The sequence below is a fragment of the Oratosquilla oratoria genome, chromosome 26 (genome assembly GCF_046742065.1).
Source record: "Oratosquilla oratoria isolate Oo_2021 chromosome 26, ASM4674206v1, whole genome shotgun sequence".
Classification (NCBI taxonomy): Eukaryota; Metazoa; Arthropoda; class Malacostraca; order Stomatopoda; family Squillidae; genus Oratosquilla; species Oratosquilla oratoria.
Window position 1 is genome coordinate 8,385,869 of NC_134802.1, and position 27,109 is coordinate 8,412,977.

Below are 27,109 nucleotides of genomic sequence, written 5' to 3' on the forward strand. Positions count from 1 at the left end.
ATCAGTAAATGCAACTTTACTATTTTCCTGTATTTTCTTCCACCCCTGTGCCTCTTTTGCTATTGGCTTTTTATTGTCTTTATTGTTCCTTTTTAATTCTTCATTCTCCTCTTTTACTTCTCTTAACTGTCTTTTTAGTTCCTCTATTTCATCAGATAAGTTTTTGTTCGCCTTCTGTAGTTCTTCCAATCTTTCATCCCTTTCCGCAATTTTTGACAATGTTTGACAATGTTCGGTCATTTGTTCAAGTTTTTCCTCTAGTCTTGCCAGTCGGGGGAGGTTGGTATCCGGCCCCCCCCCTCATTAAATCCATGGAAATTATTATCCTCACCTTCTATTGTGCTGCTCTTATCTATGTTTCTAATCTTTACATTTTTGTTAGTCCCTTCATGGTCACTAAATTGCTCTGGTCCGCGTTTGTTTACATGGCGTCTGCCTGCCTGGACCAAGTCCTCTCCTTCCTCATTTCTTTCCGTTTCCCTCAGTAATCCCTTCCCTTCTCCTTTTTCCTCACTTTCCCACTACACCACGAGCAATCCCCTTCCACGAAAATTTCACTTTGTCTTCAGGACGTCAAATCTCGCCGTCTGTCCGACGTAAGTGTGTGTGTGTGTGTGTGTGTGTGTGTGTGTGTGTGTGTGTGTGTGTGTGTGTGTGTGTGTGTGTGTGTGTGTGTGTGTGTGTGTGTGTGTGTGTGTGTGTGTTTACGACTTAGACGATGAGATAAATAGTGATGTTAGTAAGTTTGAGGATGACACTAAGATAGAACGCCTATATAAGTCAGGAGACGACGCAGAGATTCTGCAGGATGATCTTAAGAAATTATTAACATGGTCGGTAAAATGACAAATGAACTTCAATATCTCTTAAGTGTAACGTGTTAAACGTAGGGCTTTACAACCCCGAAAATAGATATATCCTAGATAACACGCTTTTAGAGAAAACTGAGTGCGAGAGAGGCTTGGGAGCTCTAGTGAGTCCGGTCCTTAAAACCAGGAAACAGTGCATTAGCGCCAGGAATAAAGCTAACAGAGCATTAGGTTTTATTGCTAGGACGGTAAGGAATAGAAGTGCAAAGGTAATTACCAAACTCTATCTAGCGATAGTTAGACCCATCCATGACTATGCAGTACATTTTTGGTCTCCGTCCTACGGAATGGACATCAATTCAATAGAATCAGTACTGAGAAGAATGACCAAAATGACACATAGACTCAGAAATTTGCCTTACGATGAGAGGCTTAGGCACTTTAACTTACACTCTCTGGACAGACGCAGAGTGCGGGGTAATCTAATAGAGGTGTTCAAGTGGATCAAAGGCTTAAACAAGGTCATCATATTAAAACAACAGGGCAGGACTCGCAGTAATGGATTTGAAATGTACAAATTTAGATTAAAGAAGGAAATAGGCAAGAATTGGTTTACTAATAGGGTGGTCAACGGTTGATAGACTTAGTAACCATGTAGTGAGCACTGAAAATCTCATTTTTTTTTAAAGAAACGATTAGATAACTTTATGGATGGGGATGAAAAGTGGTGATGGATACAGAGCTGCCTAATGTAGGCCTTATGACTCTTGCAATCTCCTTCATTCTTATGTTTTTATGTTCTTATATTCTTACCTAGTTGTATTCTACGGGAAGGGGAGCTATGCTCGTGGTGTCCCATCTCCATATCTCATTTTATCTAGACCATTCTTAAATTCGTGTATCGTTTTTGCACACACCACATTCTCATCTAACCTGTTCCAAACGTCTATTATCCTGTGGGGAAATCTGTTCTTTTTCAGGTCTCTTCTATAATTGTCTTTCTTGGTTTTCTTTTCATGTCCTCTTTTATCTCTACTATCCCTTTTTATTAGATCCTCTCTATCAATAATTTCCATGCCTTTCATGATTCTATAAATAGTTATCAAGTCTTCTTTACTCCAATGTCTGCAGTTCAGTTTTTGCCAGCATCTTCTCTTATGATAGTTTGAGAGCGTTGGTGCCAATTTCATAATTGCTCTTTGTATCGTTTCAAGTTTTGTTATATACATATTTTGTTGTACTTGGTGACCACGTCGTCGCTGCATACTCCAATCTTGGTCCTATCAAAGTGACTAGTATTTTCTTCACCAATTCTTCGTCCAGGTATGTAAATGCCACTTTGATTGTTCTTATTAAGTTATAAGTTTCTCAAAAAAAAAAATATATATATATATGTTTCTCACTGAACATGTTATTCATAATAATGACTCCCAGCTCCTTCTCATTTTCCACTTTTTCATTTCTTCCTCTCCCAATCTATATGATCCCACTATTCTTTTTCTGCTTCTTCCAAATTCCATTATACTACACTTAATATCAAATCCTATCTCCCACTTCCTACTACATTCCCATACTTTGTAGAGATCACTCTGCAGCAACTCACAATCTTCTACAGTGTTCATTTTTTCTGCAGTTTTGCATCATCCGTAAAGAAACTCATATAACTTTCAATTACTTTATCCATATCATTAATATATATATAGCAAACATAATTGAGGCCAAAACTGTTCCTTGTTTAATTTTCCCATATTTACTTTTTCTTTCTCCTCCTTTACTCTAGTAGTCCTATTTGGATTATGCTTCTCTTCCATTCTGCTAAGTCTCTTACTTTATTTTCCTTCTCTCTCATCACTTTAATAACTGTGTCCTTAGTTTGTTCTTGCATCTGTTGTTTCACTATATCTCTAATTTTGGTATTCTCTTAGACTTTTTTCCAACCACTTACCTCTTTTGTTATGAACTCTTTATTCTCTTTATTATTCCTCTTTAATTCCTCATTCTCGTCCTTTACTTTTCGTAACTGTCTTTTTAATTCTTCTATTTCTTTAGTTAGGCTTTGATTCTCCTTCTTCAGTTCTTCCAGTGTATCAACTCTTTGTGTAACTAGTGCTAGTTGGTTAAACCTAACCTCCCATGCTTCGTTCATTTTTTTTTTTTTTTTTTTTTTTAGTTTCTCCTCTAGATTTACTAGTTGGGGCGAGGTTGTCATCTCCTCCCTCATTAAATCCATGGAGGTAATTATCTCCTCTTTCCATTGAGCTGCTATTATCAATATTTCTACTTTTAATACCTCTATTCACCTGTTCGACCTCGTCTGTGTCATCTCCACACCTTTTGTTGACACCCATTCTGATGTCCAATGCCCGTTTCTCCCCATCTTCATTTTCTTCCATTTTCCTCAATAATGCCTCCCCTTCTTCTTTTTCTTCACCTGCCCACTACACCACGAGTTTCCCCCTTCCCTACTAATACAACACAGGCACTCCCTCATCACTGAAATCCACGAAATTTGCGTTTTTCCGGAGTTCCAATCTTCGCTGTCAATCCGACTCTGTGTGTGTGTGCATATGTGTGTGTGTCTATATATATACATATATATATATATATATATATATATATACATATCACTGTCCAGTAATGTCGTAACACATTAATAAATGCACTAAAAACCCACTGTTGATTGGATTTAAGAAAAGAAAGGAAATAACGATTTCCGTATATTTCGATCACTTGCTGTGATCCTCTTCAAGGGGAATACGAAGACAAGAGAAAACGTATATCTTATATACAGAGGAGAGAGGTGGAGTGAGGAAACATGGACATGTCCTAGATTTTTAACTAGGGTAGCTTGGGAAAAAGCTTCCCATGTAAGTGGCAAACACCTAGAAATTCTTCATAGAAACTGGAAAGATTGTGCAAAAATAGTTTTTGGTCAAAGTTTTCCGTAATAGAAAACATAGTTGATTTATCAGACATCACTCTTACACGTTATGAGTTAGAAGTGTTAGGCTTAGGTGTTGATTTTGCCTTGAAGCCCACAAAAGATCATGCCTTAAATCATATTGTGGAATTTGATAGGTTTTTGGCCTCCAACAATTATGATAGTGATTTTAATGCAAGGTATCATGGATTGTTTTAAGGATGATTGCGGCTTGCCTAAACGTTGCAAACTGGCAGTAGATCATCTCACAAATCGCAAAGATGTTATCATTACCAGAGCAGACAAGGTTGGGAAAATAGTTATTCTCAACAACTCAGATTACGAAAAGAAAGCTTTTGATCTTTTAAATGACATTGAAACATATGAAAAATTGACAAAAAAAAACTCTCAAAAGTACCGTCTCAAATTTCAATAGAAAGGCACGCAATATCTTGGGAAATGATATTTTTAACAACTTGTTAGTCACTAATCCACAGTTACCCAATTTTTATGGCCTCCCAAAAATAGGAACTCTTGTACTAGTAAGTTATCAAAATGGCTCACGAACATCTTATCACCGTTCGTAGGGTGTTTTTCATGATCACACATAAAGCATTCAGAAGATTTTATAAATAAGATCAAAAGTCACCATCTTCCAGGGCGGAGTAAATTATTAAGCCTAGACATAGTGTCTTTATTTACAAATATCAATGTAGCAGAATTTTTGAAGGTCCTGGAAAATAAATTACAGCATTATCAGGATCAACTTCCCATCTCAGTAAATAAGATTATTAAATTAACAAAATTATGTGCTGGCACAAATGTTTTTTTCGTTTAATGATAAATATTACAAGCAAAAATTTGGCTGTTCAATGGGATCTAATCTCTCCCCAGTGTTAGCAAACTTATACATGGAATATTTCGAGACGTTACTTCTGCAGGATATAAAACCCCACGGAATGTTTTGGTGTAGATATGTGGATGACATCTTCACGATTTGGGATGAAGAGTGGGGTTCCTTCAATGATTTCTTCAACAAACTCAATCTCCTAACTGCTAATATTAGATTTAAAGTGGAATGGGAAGTGGATAATAGTTTGCCATTTTTGGACATCTTAGTCATGAGACATCAGGATCATCTTTCTTTCACAGTGTACAGAAAACCCACGCAAACTGGGAGCTATGTACACTTCTATATTAGGGTCATTCAAAAGGTTCTGAGCCCCCCTTCACAAAATTTTAATCAGAAGATTTATTACAAAAACTTTATTTGTCACTTTCAATATATTCCCCATTCTTGGTTATGACGGCTTCCCAGCGCTGAGGAAGTTTGGGAACACCATTTCCCAGGCCTTCGCGTTGGATGGTCTTCAGGCGGTTGGAAACGGCGATGTTTATCTCATCTTCGTCCTGAAATCGTTGACCACGCAGCGGCTCTTTGAGGGTTGCAAACAGGTGGAAGTCACATGGAGAGAGGTCTGGGGAGTATGGAGGATGTCCAAGGACTTCCCAATCCCAGTTGTCCAGCTGATTCACCACAGAAGCCGCCCGGTGTGGACCTGCACCGTCATGCAGAAGAATTGGACCAGCCTCAAGGATCTCCGGCTGCTTCTTGTAAATTGCGGGTCTCAATTTGTTGATGAGCACCCAGCGATAAAGTTCAGCATTCACAGTGGTCCCCTGAGGTACTGCGTAGTCCACCAAAACCTTCTTTGAGCAGTAGAAGACAATGTGCATCGTCTTCAGTTTGGCCAAGCCGCGCACAGCCTTTTTCGGTCGTGGGAATTCTGGAGATCGCCACTCTGCACTCTGTCTCTTGAGCAGTGGCTCATAAGACCGCATCCAGGTCTCATCCCCGGTTACTATTCTGTCCAAGAAAGCATCTCCTTCCCTCCTGAACCGTCGAAGATGCGCACGAGCCAGTGTGATGCGGCAGGCCTTCTGCTCGTCGGTGAGGAGGTGTGGAACCCACCGCGCACACTTCTTCCGCTTCTGCAGTTTGTTGTGGAGGATATCCCAAACGCTTCCTTCAGATATCCCAACCTCCAAGCTGATCTCCTGAACTGTCAGACGCCGATCTTCTGCTAACAGCTCCTGCACCAGCGCCACATTGTCGTCTGTGGTCGCTGTTCTTGGTCGTCCACTTCTGGGGGCATCCGAGACTTCTGCTTCTCCTTCACGAAACTTCACCGCCCAACGCTTCACAGTGGAAAGGCCAGGTGCAGATTCTTCACCAAGAACTTGGGCAAGTTCTGCGTGGATGGCAGAAGCAGATTTGCCCAGAAGAACCGAAAATTTGATGATCGTTCGCACTTCTTCCTTTGAGAAGCTCATATTTCTGAAATGGAACAAGGTGTGTTGATCAAGGTCGTCTTTATACTAGTAAATGATGAGTATATTTAACAAAATTCAGCTCAATGTTACATTACACATATACAATCAGGACCTAGAAGTTTGATCACGTTTTGTTCACTGTGGCAAATTTTATGAAGGGGGGCTCAGAACTTTTTGAATGACCCTCGTAGTCACCATCCTGACAATATCAAATATAGTGTTGCTTCGGGTCTTTTTCTGAGGGCACTAAGACTATGCAGCCCATCTTATTTGGATTCAGAAATTTCAACCATACGAAATCAATTAAGAAGATTAGGGTACCCAAACTGGTTTACAAACAAAGGCTTAAGTAAGGCCAAAACCAGTTACTATAAATCCACTTCCCACCCATCTCAGCATCATAAATTGAAAAAAAAATTGCCTAAAACTTCCTTATAACAAATCTATCAATAATTTTTCCCAAATGCTACCATAAGACAACGTAAAAATCATTTATAGTTAACCCAATAATTTATTCAGAAAAGTAGTCAACGTTCATCACAGAACAACAGAAGACATATACCTCGGAGTTTAAAAATTACCCTGCTCAGGATGTGACGAAGTGTATTGGGGACAAACGAGTAGAGAATTGAAAACTAGAATAAAAGAACATGAAAATTCAGTAAAATACGCACAACAGAACTCCGCGGTATTTCAACACTTCGCAAACAATAATCACCGCATAAATTGGGACGAGGCAAAAATAATTTTCAAATCAAAATGTAGTTATAAAAGGAAAATGATTGAATCTTCCTTAATTAAACAATTCCCCATTTTTTTATATTTCAAAAGGACAATGGTCACCTGATTATATAATCACCTTGGCAGTTAGTAAATTACTTCCTCATATTGTAAAAGCGGACGACTTGCCACAAAGCCCGCGCAGCAATATAGACGCTACCTGATATGACATGTCCATGTTTCCTCACTCCACCTCTCTCCTCTGTAATTAAGATATGTGTTTTCTCTTGTCTTTGTATTCAGCTTGAAGAGGATCACAGCAAGTGATCGAAATATACGGAAATCGTTATTTCCTTTCTTTTCTTAAATCCAATCAACAGTGGGTTTTTAGTGCATATATATATATATATATATATGTATATATATATATATATATATATATATATATATATATATATATATATATATATATATGTATATATACATACATACATACACACACACACACACACACACACATATATATATATATATATATATATATATATATATGTGTGTGTGTGTGTGTGTGTGTGTGTGTGTGTGTGTGTGTGTGTGTGTGTGTGTGTGTATCTATATATATACAAAACTAAAAAAAATCAGAAGTGACACTTTTTAAAAATGTTACATGCCATGGATGATCATCGTTGAGCTGTGGACGATCACCGTTGAGCCGTGGACGATCATCATTGAGCCGTGGACGATCATCGTTGAGCCGTGGACGATCATCGTTGAGGCGTGGACGATTATCGTTGAGCCGTGGACGATCATCGTTGAGTCGTGGACGATCATCGTTGAGTCAAGAATGATCATCGTTGAGCCGTGGACGATCATAGTTGAGCCGTGGACGATCATCGTTGAGCCATAGACGATCATCATTGAGCCCATGGACGATCATCGTTGAGCCGTGGACGATCATCGTTAAGCCGTGGACGATCATCGTTGACCCATGGACGATCATCGTTGAGCCATGGATGATCATTGTTGTGCCTTGGACGATCATCGTTGAGCCATGGACGATCATCGTTGGACCGTGGACGATCATCGTTGAGACGTGGATGATGATCGTTGGGCCATGGACGATCATCGTTGAGCAATGGACGATCATCGTTGAGCCGTGGGCGATCATCGTTGAGTCAAGAACGTTTTTGAGTCAAGAATGATCATCGTTGAGCCGTGGACGATCATAGTTGAGCCGTGGAGATCATCGTTGAGCCGTGGACGATCATCGTTAGGCCATAGACGATCATCGTTGAGCCGTGGACGATCATTGTTGAGCCGTGGACGATCATTATTAAGCAGTGGATGATCATCTTTGAGTCAAGAACGATCATCGTTGAGCTATGGACAATCATCGTTGAGCCGTGGACGATCATCGTTGAGCCGTGGACGATCATCGTTGAGCCATGAACGATCATCGTTGGGCCTTGGACGATCATCGTTGAGCCGTGGATGATGATTGTTGAGCCGTGAACGATCATCGTTGAGCAATAGACGATCATCGTTGAGCCATAGACTATCATCGTTGAGTCAAGAACGATCATCATTGAGCCATGGGCGATCATCGATGAGCCGTGGACAATCATCGTTGAGCCATAGACGATCATCGTTGAGCCATGGACGATCATCGTTGGGCCGCGGATGATCATCATTGAGCCGTGGATGATGATCGTTGAGCAATGGACGATCATCGTTGAGCAATGGACGATCATCGTTAAGCCGTGGACGATCATCGTTGAGCAATGGACGATCATCGTTCAGCCATGGACGTTCATCGTTGAGTTAAGAAAGATTATCGTTGAGCCATGGACGATCATCGTTGAGACATGGACTATCATCGTTGAGCCATGGACGATCATCATTGAATCATGGACGATCATCGTTGGGCCGTGGACGATCATCGTTGAGCCATGGATGATGATTGTTGAGCAATGGACGATCATCGTTGAGCAATGGACGATCATCGTTCAGCAATGGACGATCATCGTTGAGCCGTGGACGATCATCGTTGAGTCAAGAACGATCATTGTTGAGTCATGGACGTTGTTGAGTCAAGAATGATCATCGTTGAGCTGTGGACGATCATCGTTGAGCCATGGACGATCATCGTTGAGCCGTGGACGATCATCGTTAGGCCATGGACGCTCATCGTTGAGCCATGAACGATCGTCGTTGAGCCATGAACGATCATCGCTGACCCGTGGACGATCATGGTTGAGTCAAGAAGGTCAAGAACGATCATCATTGAGCCGTGGACAATCATCGTTGAGTCAAGAATGATCATTGTTGAGCCGTGGACGATCATAGTTGAGCTGTGGACGATCATCGTTGAGCCGTGGATGATTATAGTTGAGCCGTGGACGATCATCGTTGAGCCGTGGACGATCATCGTTAGACAATGGACGATCATCGTTGAGACGTGGACGATCATCGTTGAGACGTAGACGATAATCGTTAAGTTGTGGACGATAATAAAAATTAAACCATTTCAATAGTGATACATTTTAAAAATGTTACATGCCATGGACGATCATCGTTGAGCCGTGGACGATCATCGTTGAGTCAAGAATGATCATAGTTGAGCCGTGGACGATCATATATGAGTCGTGGACGATCATCGTTGAGCCACGGACGATCACCGTTGAGCCATGGACGATCATCGTTGAGTTGTGGACGATCATCGTTGAGCCGTGGACTATCATTGTTAAGCCGTGGACGATCATCGTTGAGTCAAAAACGATCATTGATGAGCCATGGACGATCATCGTTGAGCCGTGGACGATCATCGTTGAGCCATGGGCGATCATCGTTGAGCCGTGGACGATCATCGTTGAGCCGTGAATGATGATCGTTGAACCGGTAACGATCATCGTTGAGCAATGGACGATCATCGTTGAGCCGTGGACGATCATCGTTGACTCAAGAACGATCATCGTTAAGACATGGACGTTGTTGAGTCAAGAATGATCATCGTTGAGCCGTGGACTGTTCTGGGTGGCTAATGAAACTCAAGAGGCACAGTATACATATATAATATGGCTAAATCACAAAATTGACACGAACTCAATAGACAAGCGTGCGTGAGGCGTGAACGTGACTAGTCAACTGGCTTCCGACGCCACCCATGCAGGGTTGCCAGATTACTCACGCCAAGCCTTGCGGCATTTGATAAAAATAATAAATACGTCAATTAGAATATATATACAAAACACTTAATACATATAAATACATATACTTAATACATATAAATATACTTAATACACAATACAATTAATACAATAAATACTGAAATAATACAATGTATGTATTATACACCATGCCAACACATCGCTCGGCCCGCGCCCTCGGTGCCCACACCGAGCAACCAAGAAAAACTGACCGAGGCAAAGTACAAATACAGGCAAGCCACACACAAACTACACGCACAAGTGGCAGACAGAAGTGTGGCACACATGGAACTTAAGCACACCCAAAACATTACACAAATACATATACATAATTGAATAAATAACCAATATATACAAACACAAGAAAAAGGACATGGAATTGGATAAAACACAAGAAATACAAGAAGTTTATACACAAATACACATACACAATGATAAAGAAATGTACTGGCGCCAGTAAAAAAAAAAATACATAGGACAATTGCCGGACGTCCGGGACATGAAACATGAAACAATACAAAATACACAATATACAAAATACACATGAATTAGACAATAGACATAGGACAATGGGAAGAACAAAACACCATTGGCAGAAAAATAAGTTTGCAAATATAACAAAGATTACATCCCCTACCACAGGTACGCTAAACCCAAATGAGTCTGCGTCCAAGAAAATACACAATTTACAATAGTAAGGGCTAGGGGTACAAAACTTCACAATCCAATTACATACAAATACACAAAAATACATACAAGAGGCTCACTCGACCATCAAGGCCTAGCACTTCGTGAACGTAGATGATACGAATGGCCCACAATGGGTGATACAATGGGAACATTGAGTGTTGGGGGAGGTTGGGTGAATGCAGGTATGGGCACCTGCGTCTTTTTAAGCCTGTCAGAATGGCAAATCTCACTAAGACCCGTAGATGGGTAAAAAACCCTGAATTTGTTGGGATGGAGCTGTTCTGTTACTAAAAGGGGACCTGTGAATTTACAATTTAGTTTGGATTGGCGGTCCGGCATGCTCCTAAAGACATGATCCCCAACAATGATGTTCACAGGCTTAGCACGACCATGTTGGTGTTTTAACATGTCAGCCTTGGAAATAACAAGTTTGTCCTTAACAGACGCATAAATATCATGCAGCACATGATCCTGAAGTTTACTGTAGTCATCCACATTGTAGAGGGGACGAGCAGGACTGTCAAGCATGTCATAAGGGAGTCGTTTCTCTGATCCAAAGACAACATAGTGGGGCGTTTTTCCCGTGGAAGCGTTTATGGTGCTGTTGATACAAACACTAACATGGGGAAGCCAATCCTCCCAAGACTCATGAAAATGACTAGCAAGGTGACGTAAGATCTCCAAAAATTTCCTGTTTGTCCTCTCTACAAGACCATTTGTTTAATGCCGTAACGTGCACAAATGCCTGCCAAAACCTCGTTCTTAAATTCAGCCCCATTATCACTAAGGAGCACCGAAGGAGTGGTGTATGGACACAACACATGGGAAACTAAAGCATGTGCTACAACTGGTGCAGATTTGTTACGTAAGGGAGCTGGGACCACAAAACGACTAAAATGATCCACACATACAAGGACATACACAGAGCCCTGTGTGCTACGAGGCAGTTGCAAAAGTTCTATAGCTACAGTCTGAAAAGGGCGAGAAGGAATAGGGTACTCTAAAATGGGAGCAGTGCTCGTAGAGCCTTTGTTCTGGGCACAAGAACTACACCGGGCCACATGAGAGGCAATGTCTAGTCGCATTTTAGGCCAATAATACTTCTTCCGTGCCATAGCCAGAGTTTTGTCACGACCTGGGTGACCAGCCTGAGGGGCATCATGAGCAAGGGACAAAACAATGGGAACTAGAGACTCAGGGATCACTAGCTGCGCCACATCCTGCTCAAATACTTCCACATTGCGAATGAGAACTTCGTCCTGCAGGGAAAATTGGTACAGAGGTACTGGTAAAGCTGGTAAGGTGGAATCATCACCAGACTCCAAAGCATAGATGACAGCAGACCAGACAGGGTCTTCACGCTGAGCTTTTACCAGATCCTGCAGGGAAAAGTTATCAATCACGGTAACAGCAGCAACAGGGATATTCCGTGAAAGTGCATCAGCAACATGATTAGCTCCCCCGGGCAAATGCTTTAGGGTTGGATTGAATTCCTCAATCGTGAGGAACCATCTGGCTAGGCGACCTGACAGATTCTTTCCTTGAAAAAGCTGAGTGACAGCAGTGTGGTCCGTGTAGACTGTAATAGGATATCCAAAAATTATATCACGGAAGTGCTTTAAAGCCCACACCACAGCTAGGGCCTCTAAATGAGTAACAGAGTAACGGGACTCAGGCTTGTTAAGAATGCGACTAGCATATGCAATAACATGAGGTCTACATCCTTCTACTTGTTGCATAAGTACAGCTCCAATACCTGTACCAGAAGCATCTGTACAAATAGTAAAGGGGATACTATAATCAGGGAAAGCCAATACAGGTGCTTCAGTAAGAGCAAGCTTCAAAGAATCAAAACTTGTCTGATGGACATCACGCCACTGGAAGGAAGAGTCCTTCTTGAGAAGGCGAGTGAGAGGGGAAGCGATTGAAGCAAAGCCTTTAATGAATGCACGATAGTATCCTGCAAGTCCAAGGAAGGACCGTACATTTTCAACCGACTTCGGTACAGGGAAGTCTCTGACTGCCTTGATCTTTTCACCAGAAGAAACTCTACGATAAGGCGAAATCTATCTATGGAAATGTTACCTTTCTCTACCCAGTCCGACTGGGACAATGATTCCAAAGCCTCAATTGCAAGGATACTGGCCTGAGCTTGCGCCCGACGATAATCCAGAGTACCAAGTCTGGATACGAGAGTATCAGCCAATTTGAAGCACCAGTGGAACGCATCACCACCAAGATTATCTGCGAAAATTTTAAGAAAATTAGCCCTAAAGGTGTCATAATCATGGTTTATAAGTTTAGTATCTAAACATGAAGCCGAGAGGAGCTCTGCAGCAAAAGAATGTGGCACAATCTGGGACCTCACAAAGGAGATCTTCTCAGGCCCCGTCGAAACATTCGACTGTACGATTGCGTCCTCACATTGACGGATAAATACAGCAGCCCTATAATTAGGATCTATCCCAGAAAAAAGGGACCACAGTTGGATTCTGATGCAGTAATGTTATCCTATTTCCCATTGGCTCAGATGAGTATGTCGGGCTGAGAAACGAAGGCCTCGATCTAGACATGGTGGGAGATGATAACTTTGTCCCACTTCTTAGACGCATAAGAAAACACTAAAACCAATATGAAATGTAAAAAAAAAAATAATAATAATATAGTGAATCACACGGACAATGACATAAGTTACAGAAACACAAGCATTGACATTAATGCCATACATACATCAATAATGAGAATTTTTTTTATAGGAGGACCGTAAATAGCAAAAATTCAATACTACAATAGAGCACAATACGTAAGTATAGACATACGGTACAGGCGACGAGAATCTAACATTCCGGGGTAACAATTCAAAATACACAAATGACGTCACCAAAAACTTACATAAATCATACAAGCATGAAAAATATAATGCATATAACATAAGCATTGGAATACGTATACGTAATTAAGCACGCGTCGCCCAGCGACAGTTCCAACATTCAAATAATGACGTCACGGTTTCGAGCAGGGAAGCGTCACCTAACCGGTCTTCACAGATTTAACTTTGGCTTCTCCTGGAGCAAATAAACTGTCTAATTCACCATCCAGGCGCAATTTCCGCTGAGGGAACCCACGAGGCAATAATCAGGACAGGCGACGATGATTTCCAAGAGCCTTAGGGAAGAAAAAATCACCTGCCGGCAAACGGCCTGCGCCGAAATGCAACTGAAGACACAGTGTCCAGAGCACTATAATGGATATTAATAGGTAAAGTCACTGAAAATACCTGAGCTGTAACGAAAAAAATGGGGAGAAAACACAGCACAAGAACACAAAATGTTAACGTATAAGCCGGTACGCAAATCAAAGTCACTTCGTAGTCTTTCATATGAAAGTATAGTTCTAGTGTTTGTAATAGATTAGTCACTAATCGTTTATATCGCTGCCACCAAATGTTCTGGGTGGCTAATGAAACTCAAGAGGCACAGTATACATATATAATATGGCTAAATCACAAAATTGACACGAACACAATAGACAAGCGTGCGTTAGGCGTGAACGTGACTAGTCAACTGGCTTCCGACGCCACCCATGCAGGGTTGCCAGATTACTCACGCCAAGCCTTGCGGCATTTGATAAAAATAATAAATACGTCAATTAGAATATATATACAAAACACTTAATACATATAAATACATATACTTAATACATATAAATATACTTAATACACAATACAATTAATACAATAAATACTGAAATAATACAATGTATGTATTATACACCATGCCAACACATGGCATGAACGATCATCATTGAGCCGTGGACGATCATCGTTGAGTCAAGAATGATCATCGTTGAGCCGTGGACGATCATAGTTGAGCTGTGGACGATCATCGTTGAGCCGTGGACGATTATAGTTGAACCGTGGACGATCATCGTTGAGCCGTGGACGATCATCGTTAGACCATGGACGATCATCGTTGAGACGTGGACGATCATCGTTGAGACGTAGACGATCATCGTTAAGTCGTGGACGATAATAAAAATTAAACCATTTCAATAGTGATACAATTTAAAAATGTTACATGCCATGGACGATCATCGTTGAGCCGTGGACGATCATCGTTGAGTCAAGAATGATCATAGTTGAGCCGTGGACGATCATATATGAGTCGTGGACGATCATCGTTGAGCCACGGACGATCACCGTTGAGCCATGGACGATCATCGTTGAGTTGTGGACGATCATCGTTGAGCCGTGGACTATCATTGTTAAGCCGTGGACGATCATCGTTGAGTCAAAAACGATCATTGATGAGCCATGGACGATCATCGTTGAGCCGTGGACGATCATCGTTGAGCCATGGACGATCATCGTTGAGCCGTGGACGATCATCGTTGATCCGTGAATGATGATCGTTGAACCGGTAACGATCATCGTTGAGCAATGGACGATCATCGTTGAGCCGTGGACGATCATCGTTGACTCAAGAACGATCATCGTTAAGACATGGACGTTGTTGAGTCAAGAATGATCATCGTTGAGCCGTGGACGATCATCATTGAGCCGTGGACGATCATCGTTAGGCCATGGACGATCATCGTTGAGCCGTGTACGATCATCGTTGAACCGTGGACGATCATCGTTAAGCCGTCGACGATCATCGTTGAGTCAAGAATGATCATCGTTGAGCCGTGGACGATCATCGTTAAGCCGTGGACGATTATCGTTGAGCACTGGACGGTCATCGTTGAGCCGTGGACGATCATCGTTGAGCCGTGGATGATCATCGTTACTAATAATAAATTAAATTAAACCATTTCAAAGGTGACACATTTTAAAAATGTTACATGTCTTGGAGAGAAAGGTCTGTAATTCCTCCGAGGTCGTAAGTTCTCCGAGGCAGTAAGCCTTTCGAGGTTGTAAGTTCTCCGAGGGTGCAAGTTCTCCGAGGGTGCAAGTCTTCCGAGGGTGCAAGTCCTCCCAGGGTGCAAGTCCTCCGAGGGTGCAAGTCCTCCGAGGGTGCCAGTCCTCCGAGGGTGCAAGTCCTCCGAAGTTGTAAGCCCTTCGAGGCTGCAAGTCCTCCGAGGTCGAAAGTCCTACGAGGGTGCAAGTCCTCTGAAGTTGCAAGTCCTACGAGGTTGTAAATCCTCCAAGGTAATAAATCCTCCAAGGTAATAAGTCCTCCAAGGTAAAAAGTCCTCCAATGTAACAAGTCTTCCAAGGTAACATGTCCTCCAAGGTAACAAGTCCTCCAAGGTAACAAGACCTCCAAGGTGACAAGTCCTCCAAGGTAACAAGTCCTCAAAGGTCGCAAGCCCTCAAAGGTCGCAAGTCCTCAGTGGTCGCAAGTCCTCAGTGGTCGCCCTTGAACTGACCAGGAAAAAATGTCCCTTGGGTTCGGTCTCGGCCTCGGTCTCGGGGCGGAACCCCAACACGGGATCCCCAGTACGGGATCCCTATCGTGGGATTAGAGCGCGGAGCGCTGCGGCCGAAGGCCGCTGTTTGCGCAGCTAAGCCCCCGACGAAGTCGGGGAGGGCGAAGCCCGCGGCTTGTATATATATATATATATATGTATATATATATATATGTGTGTGTGTGTGTGTGTGTGTGTGTGTGTGTGTGTGTGTGTGTGTGTGTGCGTGTATACTTACATATGTATATATATATATATATATATATATATATATATATATATATATATATATATATATATTGATAAGTATTTTAGACAAAATATTTGGATGATAGAGAACATAAACACAGGGGAAGGCTCGGAACCCTAAACACTCTAACGTTTCGTTCGCGTAGAACTTCTTCAGAGAGTGTATGTAGAACTGCAATTGAAGTTTATGTACTAAATCTAATTACCTTTTCGGACACTTGGGAAAGGTCGTTTTTCTGGCGTGTTTTAGAATTAAAATACTAGTTTGTTTAGCTAAATTGATAAACCCTCCTCGATGATTCGATGAATTATTAGTTGAAATATATGCTGATTCAACAATTCTTCTAGTGAATTTATTAAAACCTTTATGTAGCACTTCAGCTTCTCTCCAGTTTGGTAAATGATCGAATTTTTCCGCATGAACTACTAAAGAATTAGATGTCCTATGTGCTTTTATGTCGTTTTTATGTTCAGAAAGTCTTTTTTCTAACCCTCTTGACGATTCGCCAAAATAAGCCATTGAGCAACTATTGCACGGGATTTTGTATACGACGCTGTTTTCGGAATTGGTTCTCTTTTCGGAAGTCTTTATCAAATCACCTATCCTTTTGTTAGTTATTTTAGCTATGTTTATACCTGATTTTGTTAAATATTTGTCTATTATTGGTGACGTTTCTGAGCCAGGTACTGATATGAAATTGGTATTATTTTTATAATTTCTCTCTTTCTTTCCGCGATTCTCAGGGCACTACGAATCTGTAGTAATGAATACCTAGAAGGCGAATTTGATTGCTTTTTGAAAACAAAATCAGGTATAAACATAGCTAAAATAACTAACAAAAGGATAGGTGATTTAATAAAGACTTCCGAAAAGAGAACCAATTCCGAAAACAGCGTCGTATACAAAATCCCGTGCAATAGTTGCTCAATGGCTTATTTTGGCGAATCGTCAAGAGGATTAGAAAAAATAATTTATGAACATAAAAACGACATAAAAGCACATAGGACATCTAATTCTTTAGTAGTTCAAGCGGAAAAATTCGATCATTTACCAAACTGGAGAGAAGCTGAAGTGCTACGTAAAGGTTTTAATAAATTCACTAGAAGAATTGTTGAATCAGCATATATTTCAACTAATAATTCATCGAATCATCGAGGAGGGTTTATCAATTTAGCTAAACAAACTAGTATTTTAATTCTAAAACACGCCACCAGAAAAACGACCTTTCCCAAGTGTCCGAAAAGGTAATTAGATTTAGTACATAAACTTCAATTGCAGTTCTACATACACTCTCTGAAGAAGTTCTACGCGAACGAAACGTTAGAGTGTTTAGGGTTCCGAGCCTTTCCCTGTGTTTATGTTCTCCATCATATATATATATATATATAATATATATATATATATATATATATATATATATATTTATATATGTATACATATATATATATATATTTATATATATATACATATATATATATATATGTATGTATAATTAAAAGTGATGGCTAGTTGTGCATTAAATATTTTCTGAAAGGTATTTTCCATATACCTTATTATAGATTTATGTTTTTTAGAGAGGAAATTTGTGACTTGACTGTATGTAGTCATATTTTCTAGATCGTTATTTCGGGTTCAAGCCCCTACTTCAGTAGTTATAGGGATGTTCTATCTTGTTAGGATAAGAATTAATAACGGCTTCAGCGAAGAGATAAACTACCAAACAAAGGAAATAATGGACGGCTGGCATAAAAACAACAATGATAATCAGAAAAAAGAAAAAATCAATATCTATTATAAATCCATTTTTCGTCTGCTTATAAAGAAGATGAACATATAGTGAATCAAATTAATAAAAATAGGAAAACTAGCCACCTCCTTATTAGAAACAGCCCCCAACAAGAGAGAAAGGAACTTCAAAAATCGCATGTCATCTATAGGTTCACATGTACACGAGGGAACTGTGAAACCCTCCCATCCACCTATATTGGCATGATGACAATGAGGTTATCCCGTCGCCTCTCATACCACCTGATATCTGGAGCCCCTTAAAATCACTTAAGAGAAGCCCATGGCATAACACTAGCAAGAGAGACCCTAGAGAAAAACACTGAGACTTTGGATTTATGTACTGACGATAGACACCTCCCAATTTTAGAAGCATTGTATATCAAAGAGTTAAGCCCAAATCTAAATATACAAGCCGACGACCTTAGAGCCCTCCCAAGTATGAGACAAACCGTTGCAAATCCAAATATGAGACATCACACCACAAACGCCAATACGAGAAAAAACGCCACTAGTGCAAATACAAGACAAAACGCCACAACCACAAAACATGCCACATTCCGCCACAACACGAACCCGGAGGCTCTCCAGTGCACGTGACATTTCGTCACTGCCCGAAATACCAGGTGACCTCCCCCAAAGTTATTAGCAAGTAAGAAACTTTAGTGTAAAACTTGGAGCTTTAACAAGACTCATCGGATTAATTCTTATCCTAATAAGATAGAACATCCCTATAGCTACTGAAGAAGGGTCTTGAACCCGAAATCGCGATCTAGCTAATATGACTACATATAGCTAAGTCATAAAATTCCTTTCTAAGGAACACAAATCTATAATAAGGTATATGGAAAATACCTTTAAGAAAATAATCAATGCACAAATAGCCATCACTTTTAATGATATATGCATTAGAGAAAAATTCCTGCCCAAATACACTTATGGTGTGGAGTGTATTTAGGGATGAAATGGGTGGGAGTGTTTTTATGCCTTTCCCTTTTTGGCTACCTCCCTTGTAAGGGGGAAAAAGCCTTGGTATATGTATGTATGTATATATATATACACGTACACACACACACACACACACACACACACACACACACACACACACACACACACACACACACACACACACACACACACACAAAAATAAAAATATATATATATATATATATATATATATATATATATATATATATATATAGGGTGGAGTTTTATTACTAACGTTTCGTCCTAAAAGGACTTCCTCAGAGCTTACACACAATTTTTTTTTTTTAGTTTGTATTGAGCCACAGCGGCCTCCGCCGATTAAGGGACTGTCTTTAAATTAAAATGTGGCTTGCAGTTTAACTGGGTTAATAATTACGGCATGATGTAGATGGGTTTCGTGTGGTTGAAGGAGGCTAGCTCCGTGCCTCATGTGCATGTTGTATCCGTGTGTTGAGTTCGCCAGTGGTTAACCCGGATTCTGGATGCCATGACCAAGGTCTGCGGAGGCAGTTCGGGTAGAATTTTGTGGGTGGGTTTCTGACGGGCTGTGGTGGACCATACACGGCTAGCTGCAGTGTTCACATACTCCTCTCTCCATAGCTCCCATGCAGCGGCGTCAATCTTCTTGTAGGCATCACCAATCGAAGGTAGAACGAGAATGGCGCCATCCCCAGGGCCTAGCGCAACCCGTTTGGCCGCTTTGTTGGCTTTCTCATATCCCTCGAGTCCCACGTGGGCGGGTACCCATTGAAACCTGAGGCTAGTGCCGAGTTTGGATATCTCAGTCGAGAGTCGAAGAATGTCTGCACTAAGCTCAGGTCTGGAGGCACAGTAGACACTAAGAAGTACTTCTAGGCTCGAGCGAGAATCCTTTAGGATTGTGACTCTTGGAGGTGGGTGGAGGAGGGCGATGATTGCATGGAGGGCTTTTCGTATGGCGATTAGCCCGGCTGTAAGGATGGTAGTGGGTGTTATTTTCCTGGCGATGGTCTCTCCCGTGGGTTCCAGGTAGGTGCCCGCACCTACAGTATACGGCCGTCTTCTATAACCGATCCATCTGTGTATACCCGGAAATCTTTTGCAAATTCCTTTGTCAGAAGTTCCCTGGTGTGAGCGATCAGGAGATGGGGTTTGCTTTTTTTCCTAGTCTTCGTATATCCGTCTTCACCTCAGGCGGGAGGAGGTACTAGGGAGGAAAGGGGCCTACATGGCACTGGGCGATGAGGCAGCGATCGCTAGGTTGAAGTCCAGCTCGGAGACACAGGTCTTTAATAGAACCAGGCAGACCTTGGATGGGTTTGCCGGGCGGTGCCGAGATCCATCCTTCACAGAATTCTTCGTTCGTGGAATTAGGTACCCTTGCTGAGCCGAAGAGGTACCGGCAGGCATCCCTCCTGATGCTGGCCCAGAGAGGTAGTATGCTATCTTCGCTACATACTTGTTCGTGTGGTACTGACTTCGGAAGGCCGAGTGCCACAGGTAGGGCTTGGCATTCTACCCTTGCCATGCAGAGTAGCTTTTGTCTGGGTAAGTCGTGCAGTATTAGGGCCGCGAAGAGAAGCTTTGTGCGGACGAGGCTCTGGACAATGGGAAGAAGAGTTTCCCGGTGTTGCCCCAAGGATTCCTTTCGGATCGCTCGAACTAGGTTTAAAACTCTCTGAGCATTGAAGGTGGATTGCTGGATCTGGAGGGTCCATTGGCCGTTTCTCTGGAATGATACTCCTAAATAGCGGACGGACTTCGCTGTTTCGACTGGCGTACCACATATATTTATCCGGTTCCAGCTTGGATATGTGCCGCTGTTTTATTCTGACAGGTGCACTGGCATGTAGACAATCTTCTTTGCTGAGAGGGTGAATGCTAGGCTGTTTAGTTGGGCCACCACGATGTCTACTTTCTCTTGAAACCTTCGGAGTTCCGCCTGGTGCTAAACCGAGTTCTTTTTGGGTCACCGGTACCTGGATTTCCTCCAGACGGCTATGTCGTCTGTGTATGCAGTGACGACCGTATCAGCCCGTACTCCTTTGCCCACGTCCGCTAGAAGTAATGTAAATAAGAGCCTTGGGAGACACCCATGTTGACCTGCGCACTGCTACTCATGATACCCTCTCTCCTCACCTCGATGGGCCGGTTGGAGAGGAAGGACCGGATGAAGTTGTATATAGCTTTACGTGCCAGAGCGTGTCGAAAGCCTTGGTTAAAAAAAATGTGTTGGATCCTCTTTTGTCTCCGGGCTCTTCTGATATGCTCAGAGAGCCGCACGACGTGATCCACAACGCTTCTCCCTTTCCTAAACTCCGCCTGGAGTTTGGGGAGGGCTCCCTTGGAATCCACGTGCTTTCTCAGTCTGGCGAGGAGGATCCTCTCGTCGACCTTACCTATATGTGAGATAAGAGCTACTAGCCTGTGGTTTTCGATCTTGGTGCTGGCTTTGCCTCCTTTGAATATGAGAATTACGACGGCATGCCTCTATGCCGTGGGGACAGTACCTTCTTCACAGTACTTGTTGGAGAGGGTGAGGAGGGCTTCTTGCATGCAGGAAGGGAGGTTCTTTAGGAGTGGGTATGTGACATGGTCGATGTCGGGGGGGGGGGGTTCTTTCCGCTGGTTACCCTCAAGGCCCACCGTAGCTCGTGCAGAGTGAGGTCGGTGTCTTTGCCCTGAGGGGTGGAGAGGTCCACGGGAACCTCCTTTTTCATGCGGTCCCTTTGCTGGTTTTTGGGGAGACTTCTCGCTGAGATGGCTCGGACAAAGTGTTTTAAGAAACCTTCCGCCTTTTCTTCTGGTGTGCGTAATGTCCCTCCGTCAGGATCAGTGAGGTTCCTGCTAGGGGGATTATAACGTATTTCAAGTGTTTTTAGTTTATTTCAAGCAGCCGTAAGGTCCGTCCTGCCCTCCACACTCTTCCTCCAGAAGTCTAGCTTGGCTCCGGCAATGGTCTTTTTGCACTCTGCGTTGGTTTTCTTCATGGAGATGAAGGCATCTTCTGTCCCTTCTTTCAGATACCGATGGTAGGTCCTTCTCTTTTCTTACACGGCTGTTAAGCATGCATCCGTTCACCAGGGGGATGGAATGTCGTGCTGCTACGAGGATCGTGGTGGTGAAAGCTTCATTTATTCCGCCGATGGTGGTAGGGCGCCCTGTTAGGAAGGCCTGTTACGCGTTCCAATCCGCTCTTTTAAGGTTGGATTTGCTTTGCGTCTGGGGAAGGTGAAGGATGGGGAGAGGTGGAGGAGGATGGCTACTAGCAGGTGGTCTGAGGACATGGGGTCATCGAAGGTGGTCCAGTCCGTCGTACCAGCGATGTTGGATGAGACGAAGGAAAGGTCAATGGACAACTTGCTGTGTCCTGCAGTGCCCGGGATTCTGGTGTGGCTACCATCGTTAAGTAGGACCACGTCGGCATCGGCGATTTGGGAAGTAATGGTGGATGAGGTGTGGGCGTAATTTTCGTCCCAGAGGGTGTCCCGGTGGTTGAAGTCCCCTACCACTATGCAGTTATCGGGGATGTCTCCAAGCCATCCGAAATACCGGACCCGGTAAGGTCCTGTCCCCTTCTATAGATATGGTGACCGCCCCATATCCTTCGTCGAGGTCGAAGCCCTACAGGTGTCCCTCTTGAGCAGCTAAACCTGTGGAGACGTATGTGGCCACGCGCACCTCACCTGCTTCGTCCGTCATGTAGAAGGCGGGGTTGGGGTGGTGGGGGTGGGGGGTGGTGTTTTAGTGTACCCAGGTATGGGGGGTTAAGTTTTTCTGGCCTCTTGAAGAGGGATAGAAGTGCAACTACTTCGTAGGGGTACTCACTGAGACACTGCACGAGGGGGTCCCAGGCGGTACCAATTGCCCGGCAGTTCCATTGTATTAGCCTAAGCACTGCCATGATGGGTGAATTCGGCAATGGAATGCAGGATACCAAATATTCCTTCAAGTAGGCATGCTGCTTGGGGCTTCAAGCGAGCCAAGTCCTATTGTAGAGACTTAACTCTCGTGGATATGCACCCGATGGAGTTTGAAGGATCTGCCGGGTTGTTGGTGGTGGAGATGGTGAGGGGGGGGGGGGTCTCCAGGGGGGACTGCTAGGTGCTGCTGCTTCTTCCTTCTGTAGTTGTTTCATGCCTGGGCTGGTTTCCATAATTTCAGTGGTGGGGGTGGTCCTACGGCCTTTCTTCTTCTTTCTTCGTTTTTTCTTGAGTTCTTCGTTGGACTTTTTTTTTTTTGCATCGTGGTCAGATTCTTTGGTTGGATCGTGAGTGGTCTCGCTGGAGGGCAGGTCACCTGAGCGTGAAGTCTTTTTGCTGGGGTCTTCCGAATCTTTGTGAGGGTGTCGAAGTCTCTGTCCTTGGATTTTTCCCCTTTAAGGTAGCTGTTCCACCGTTCCCTGGCAATAGACAAGGCTTCTGAGAACGCAGTCGGCCATTAGACTTGAGGTGCGGAGCAATTTACCATGCTGCACCTCCGTGGTGCAGCTAACCAACCACTCGCTGGAGGGCGTTTGCCGGATGGCTTCAACTGGTCCCACTGTGTTCTTGATCAGTTGGGCCTGTCTCCAGGAGCCTAGATTTGTGAAGCGGCTGAGGTCATCAAAAGATGTGACAATGACCGGGAAGCAAGAAGGGTCTATCTTTGGGCGTGGCTTCTTTTGGTGTTTCTTCCTGTTGGAGACTACATTCCTTTCCCCTCCTAATGGTTCGGGAGGGGAGGCTGCTGCTGCAGCGTATGGTCGTCGTGGTAGCAGTTCTCTCCCCTCAGCGGCGGCGCTGGTAGCATCCGTAGCTGACGGGGCCTTCTGGTTGCGGGCAGGGTTCCGCCGGCGTGGAGGGGACATCGTTCATTTCCTGCGGGAGGTCCTACGGGGTTTGGACGCCTGGGACAGGGACAGTGCCCCGGGGGCGCTTATGACGGTGGAGAGTCTTGGGAATATCCTCTTCATATTCGCTGAAAGAGAAGATGCTCCTTGATCCGGTGGGTTCTTCCTTTAGTTTACTGGTCAAGTTCACCAGGAGAGCGACCTTGACTCTTTAGTAGTCGAGGTCGATGTGAATGCACAAACAAACAATTAAACTGCCAACTTATATACTCCCAGCTTATTCCGTTCCTCCCCGATTATCCTCGCTCCTCCCACACCTCCGGCCGGCCTCGCGAAGAACCAAGTCTCTTGCTGTCCTAGTTAACTTGACAAATACATTACGGTGGTTGCTACATGGAAGTAAACTGATGTAGGCTGCCTCAATTATTCTTCTCTCCTTCTTGGCTAGTCCTCTATGGAGCACCTCTGTTTTTTTCCCAATTTGGTGGGTAGCCGAAGTTGTCAAGGTGGACCACTAAAGAATTTGGAGTCCGGTGGGCTTTGACGTCGCTTTTGTGTTTATATGTCCTTTTAGTAATCCCTCTGCCAGTTTTTTCCGTAGTAACTAACAGGACAGCTTTTGCATGATATTTTATAAATCAAGCTGTTCTCTTTCGCTTCGGCCTTGTCATTGCTTTTGTTTCTCACAATGTCACCTATCCTAGTGCCAGTACGTACTATAAGTGTGTGTGTGTGTGTGTGTGTGTGTGTGTGTGTGTGTGTGTGTGTGTGTGTGTGTGTGTGTGTGTGTGTGTGTGTGTGTGTGTGTGTGTGTGTGTGTGTGTGTGTGTGTGTGTGTGTGTGTGTGTGTGTGTGTGTGTGTGTGTGTGTGTGTGTGTGTGTGTGTGTGTGTGTGTGTGTGTGTGTGTGTGTGTGTGTGCCATTCCTTTTGCTCTGTAATGCTCCCTGTGCATTTTTTATTTCACTTGACTCTTCAAATGTTCTCCATTACACATAAAAGAGTGTGTCATCCCTTTATAGAGGTGATTTAATTTACAAATATGTGTTTAATGAATATAGGTATAAATACCCTTACATTAATGTGTAATTTTTCAGGGTATTGTGTTCTTCCCATGTATATATAAGGCATAATGAATATTTAATGAAGATAAATTGAGCTCTATTGAAGCTCTAATTACTTAATGGAAAATCCTTCCACATCATTTAGCTTGGTATGGAATGAAAGCTTAGAGTCTGGGAAACAAATCTTATTGAATACATTTTTTCAAACTAATACCTCTGATTTTTTTATTAATTTGTTTCTCTGAATAATTAAGAAATGCTGCAAAATTCAGGTTTCATAAAAAGAAAAATAGAATTTCTTTTATTTTTTACTATAGAAAATAAAGAGCATGATATTTTCTTTCAAATGAAGCAAAAATGACAAAAATCCATAAAGAACAAGATATTACAACAGAAAGAACAAAAACATAAACTTTACAGGACGGGGGATTTAAATTTTAGCGACCATTTTTCGCGACCATTTGTTTGATGGTTGCAATATATAGCAAATCTCCAATTTCCTCTTCTTTTGCTGATGAGGTGTGAGGTGAGGGTGAGTGGTGTGGCGTGGGTGGAGGAGGTGTAATGTGGGCGTGACTAAAAAATGCTTGCGGAGTGCTGGGCGCAGCTTTGTTGCTTTACTCCTCTTTTTTTCTTTTTCCTTCTTGTTTCTATTTTAGGCACTCACGGGCCTTCTCTATATTCTGCCGCTTCACTCTCTTGTTTCTTGTTAATTTTCCCATGATCACAGTAACAATACAGGGCACCTTTTCAAGAGTACTGGTGCCCTGTCCACTGCCGTTATGGGGTATGCTGGTGGGAGGAGTTGCCAAATATCTCCATAAACACAATTCTGTAGCAAAAAACGAAATAGCTATAGAAATGTTGACGTTATTTTAATATACAAAATGCTTTTTTATGCAATGGTGTTGCCAGATGTTGCCAATATTCTATTTTATTCTGTATAAAAATAGAAACAAAATATAACTGTATGACTTTGTATGAGTGTTGCCACCATCATAGAGATTCTTTTGAAATCTTTACCTAAAATTCGCTCATGTACCAGAATTTTTCGAAATATCGCTGGCGTCGCTCCCATAAACCAAGCTTTAGGTGGTAGCACATAGTGAATATCCAAACTTCTACAGATGCAGTCTTATAGACTGTATAGACATTGCTTGCCTATGGAAATGGCCTTTTTTATGTATATGTTAGAAATCCATATCACTGCCTCTGGGAAAAATCTAATCATTATTCTTCCAGCTACAGAAGTATGCCAACTGCCACTGGAAGTGGGGACGTGCTTGCAGTATCACCAGCGCTGGTTCTTTAACATCAGCGAAGCCAAGTGTGTTGTATTCAGCTACAGCGGCTGTGATGGCAATAGGAACAATTTTGTCGGACCTGAGGATTGCATGAAGACATGTAAAGTTAAACATGTATTTTTTTTTTTTTTTTTTTTTTTTTTAGGGGGAGCATTTATGATTCTGCAAATGTTTTTCAAGGGAATCAGATTTCTACTGAGATCATTAAATGAACAAAATCATATTTGTATTAAAAAATGTTTCATGTGATACAGGAAGCCCTTAGTTTATGATAGTCCCTACTTCTGCAACTTAGTGGTGAGCACAGCAGAGGAAAACATCATCATGAGATGGTAGACACAGGAAGTGCCATTTTGGATTACTATATATCATTATCTCTCTCATTTGTGTGATTATTATTTTTTTTTTGGGGGGGGGGGGCTTTTTGCTCTTCATTATGGCTCCCAATTGTAAAGCAGACTCTTCTGATGGTAATGCATTAAAGACAAGGAAAACAATCACCATGGAAGGTGCTTACTGAAACTGGTTCCAACCTATGCTGTAAATCAGTTTACTACATTGCTTAGGAACGGAACTCTGTCATAGTTCGAGGACCCCCTTTAGATTAATCTTTTATGGACTCTGAACTTTAAGGGAGAGTCAAAAAGGGTTTGTTTCCTCTCCTTCATGGTTATGATCTTTTGGTATGCAATATCAAGGACTCCTTGAAGATTTTACCCTTTCCTTCTATGGTATGAGAATTGGTTGTATTGGGCCTTTGGAGGGCTGGTGAAAGACTTGTAGGTCAATGTAGTTGGAAGTCTTTCAATGTGTTCAAATATAA

General features: G+C 42.5%; 1 protein-coding gene across 2 annotated transcripts in view; it reads left to right on the plus strand.

Annotated features, from left to right (window-relative positions):
* LOC143039379 (spondin-1-like) overlaps nt 1-27,109 on the plus strand; it is a 294,073-nt gene that overhangs the window by 246,670 nt on the left and 20,294 nt on the right. For both annotated transcript variants that reach the window (XM_076209302.1, XM_076209301.1), the window contains exon 12: nt 26,225-26,386. In XM_076209302.1, coding sequence (XP_076065417.1) covers nt 26,225-26,386 — 162 coding nt within the window. The remainder of the gene's footprint in view (nt 1-26,224; nt 26,387-27,109) is intronic.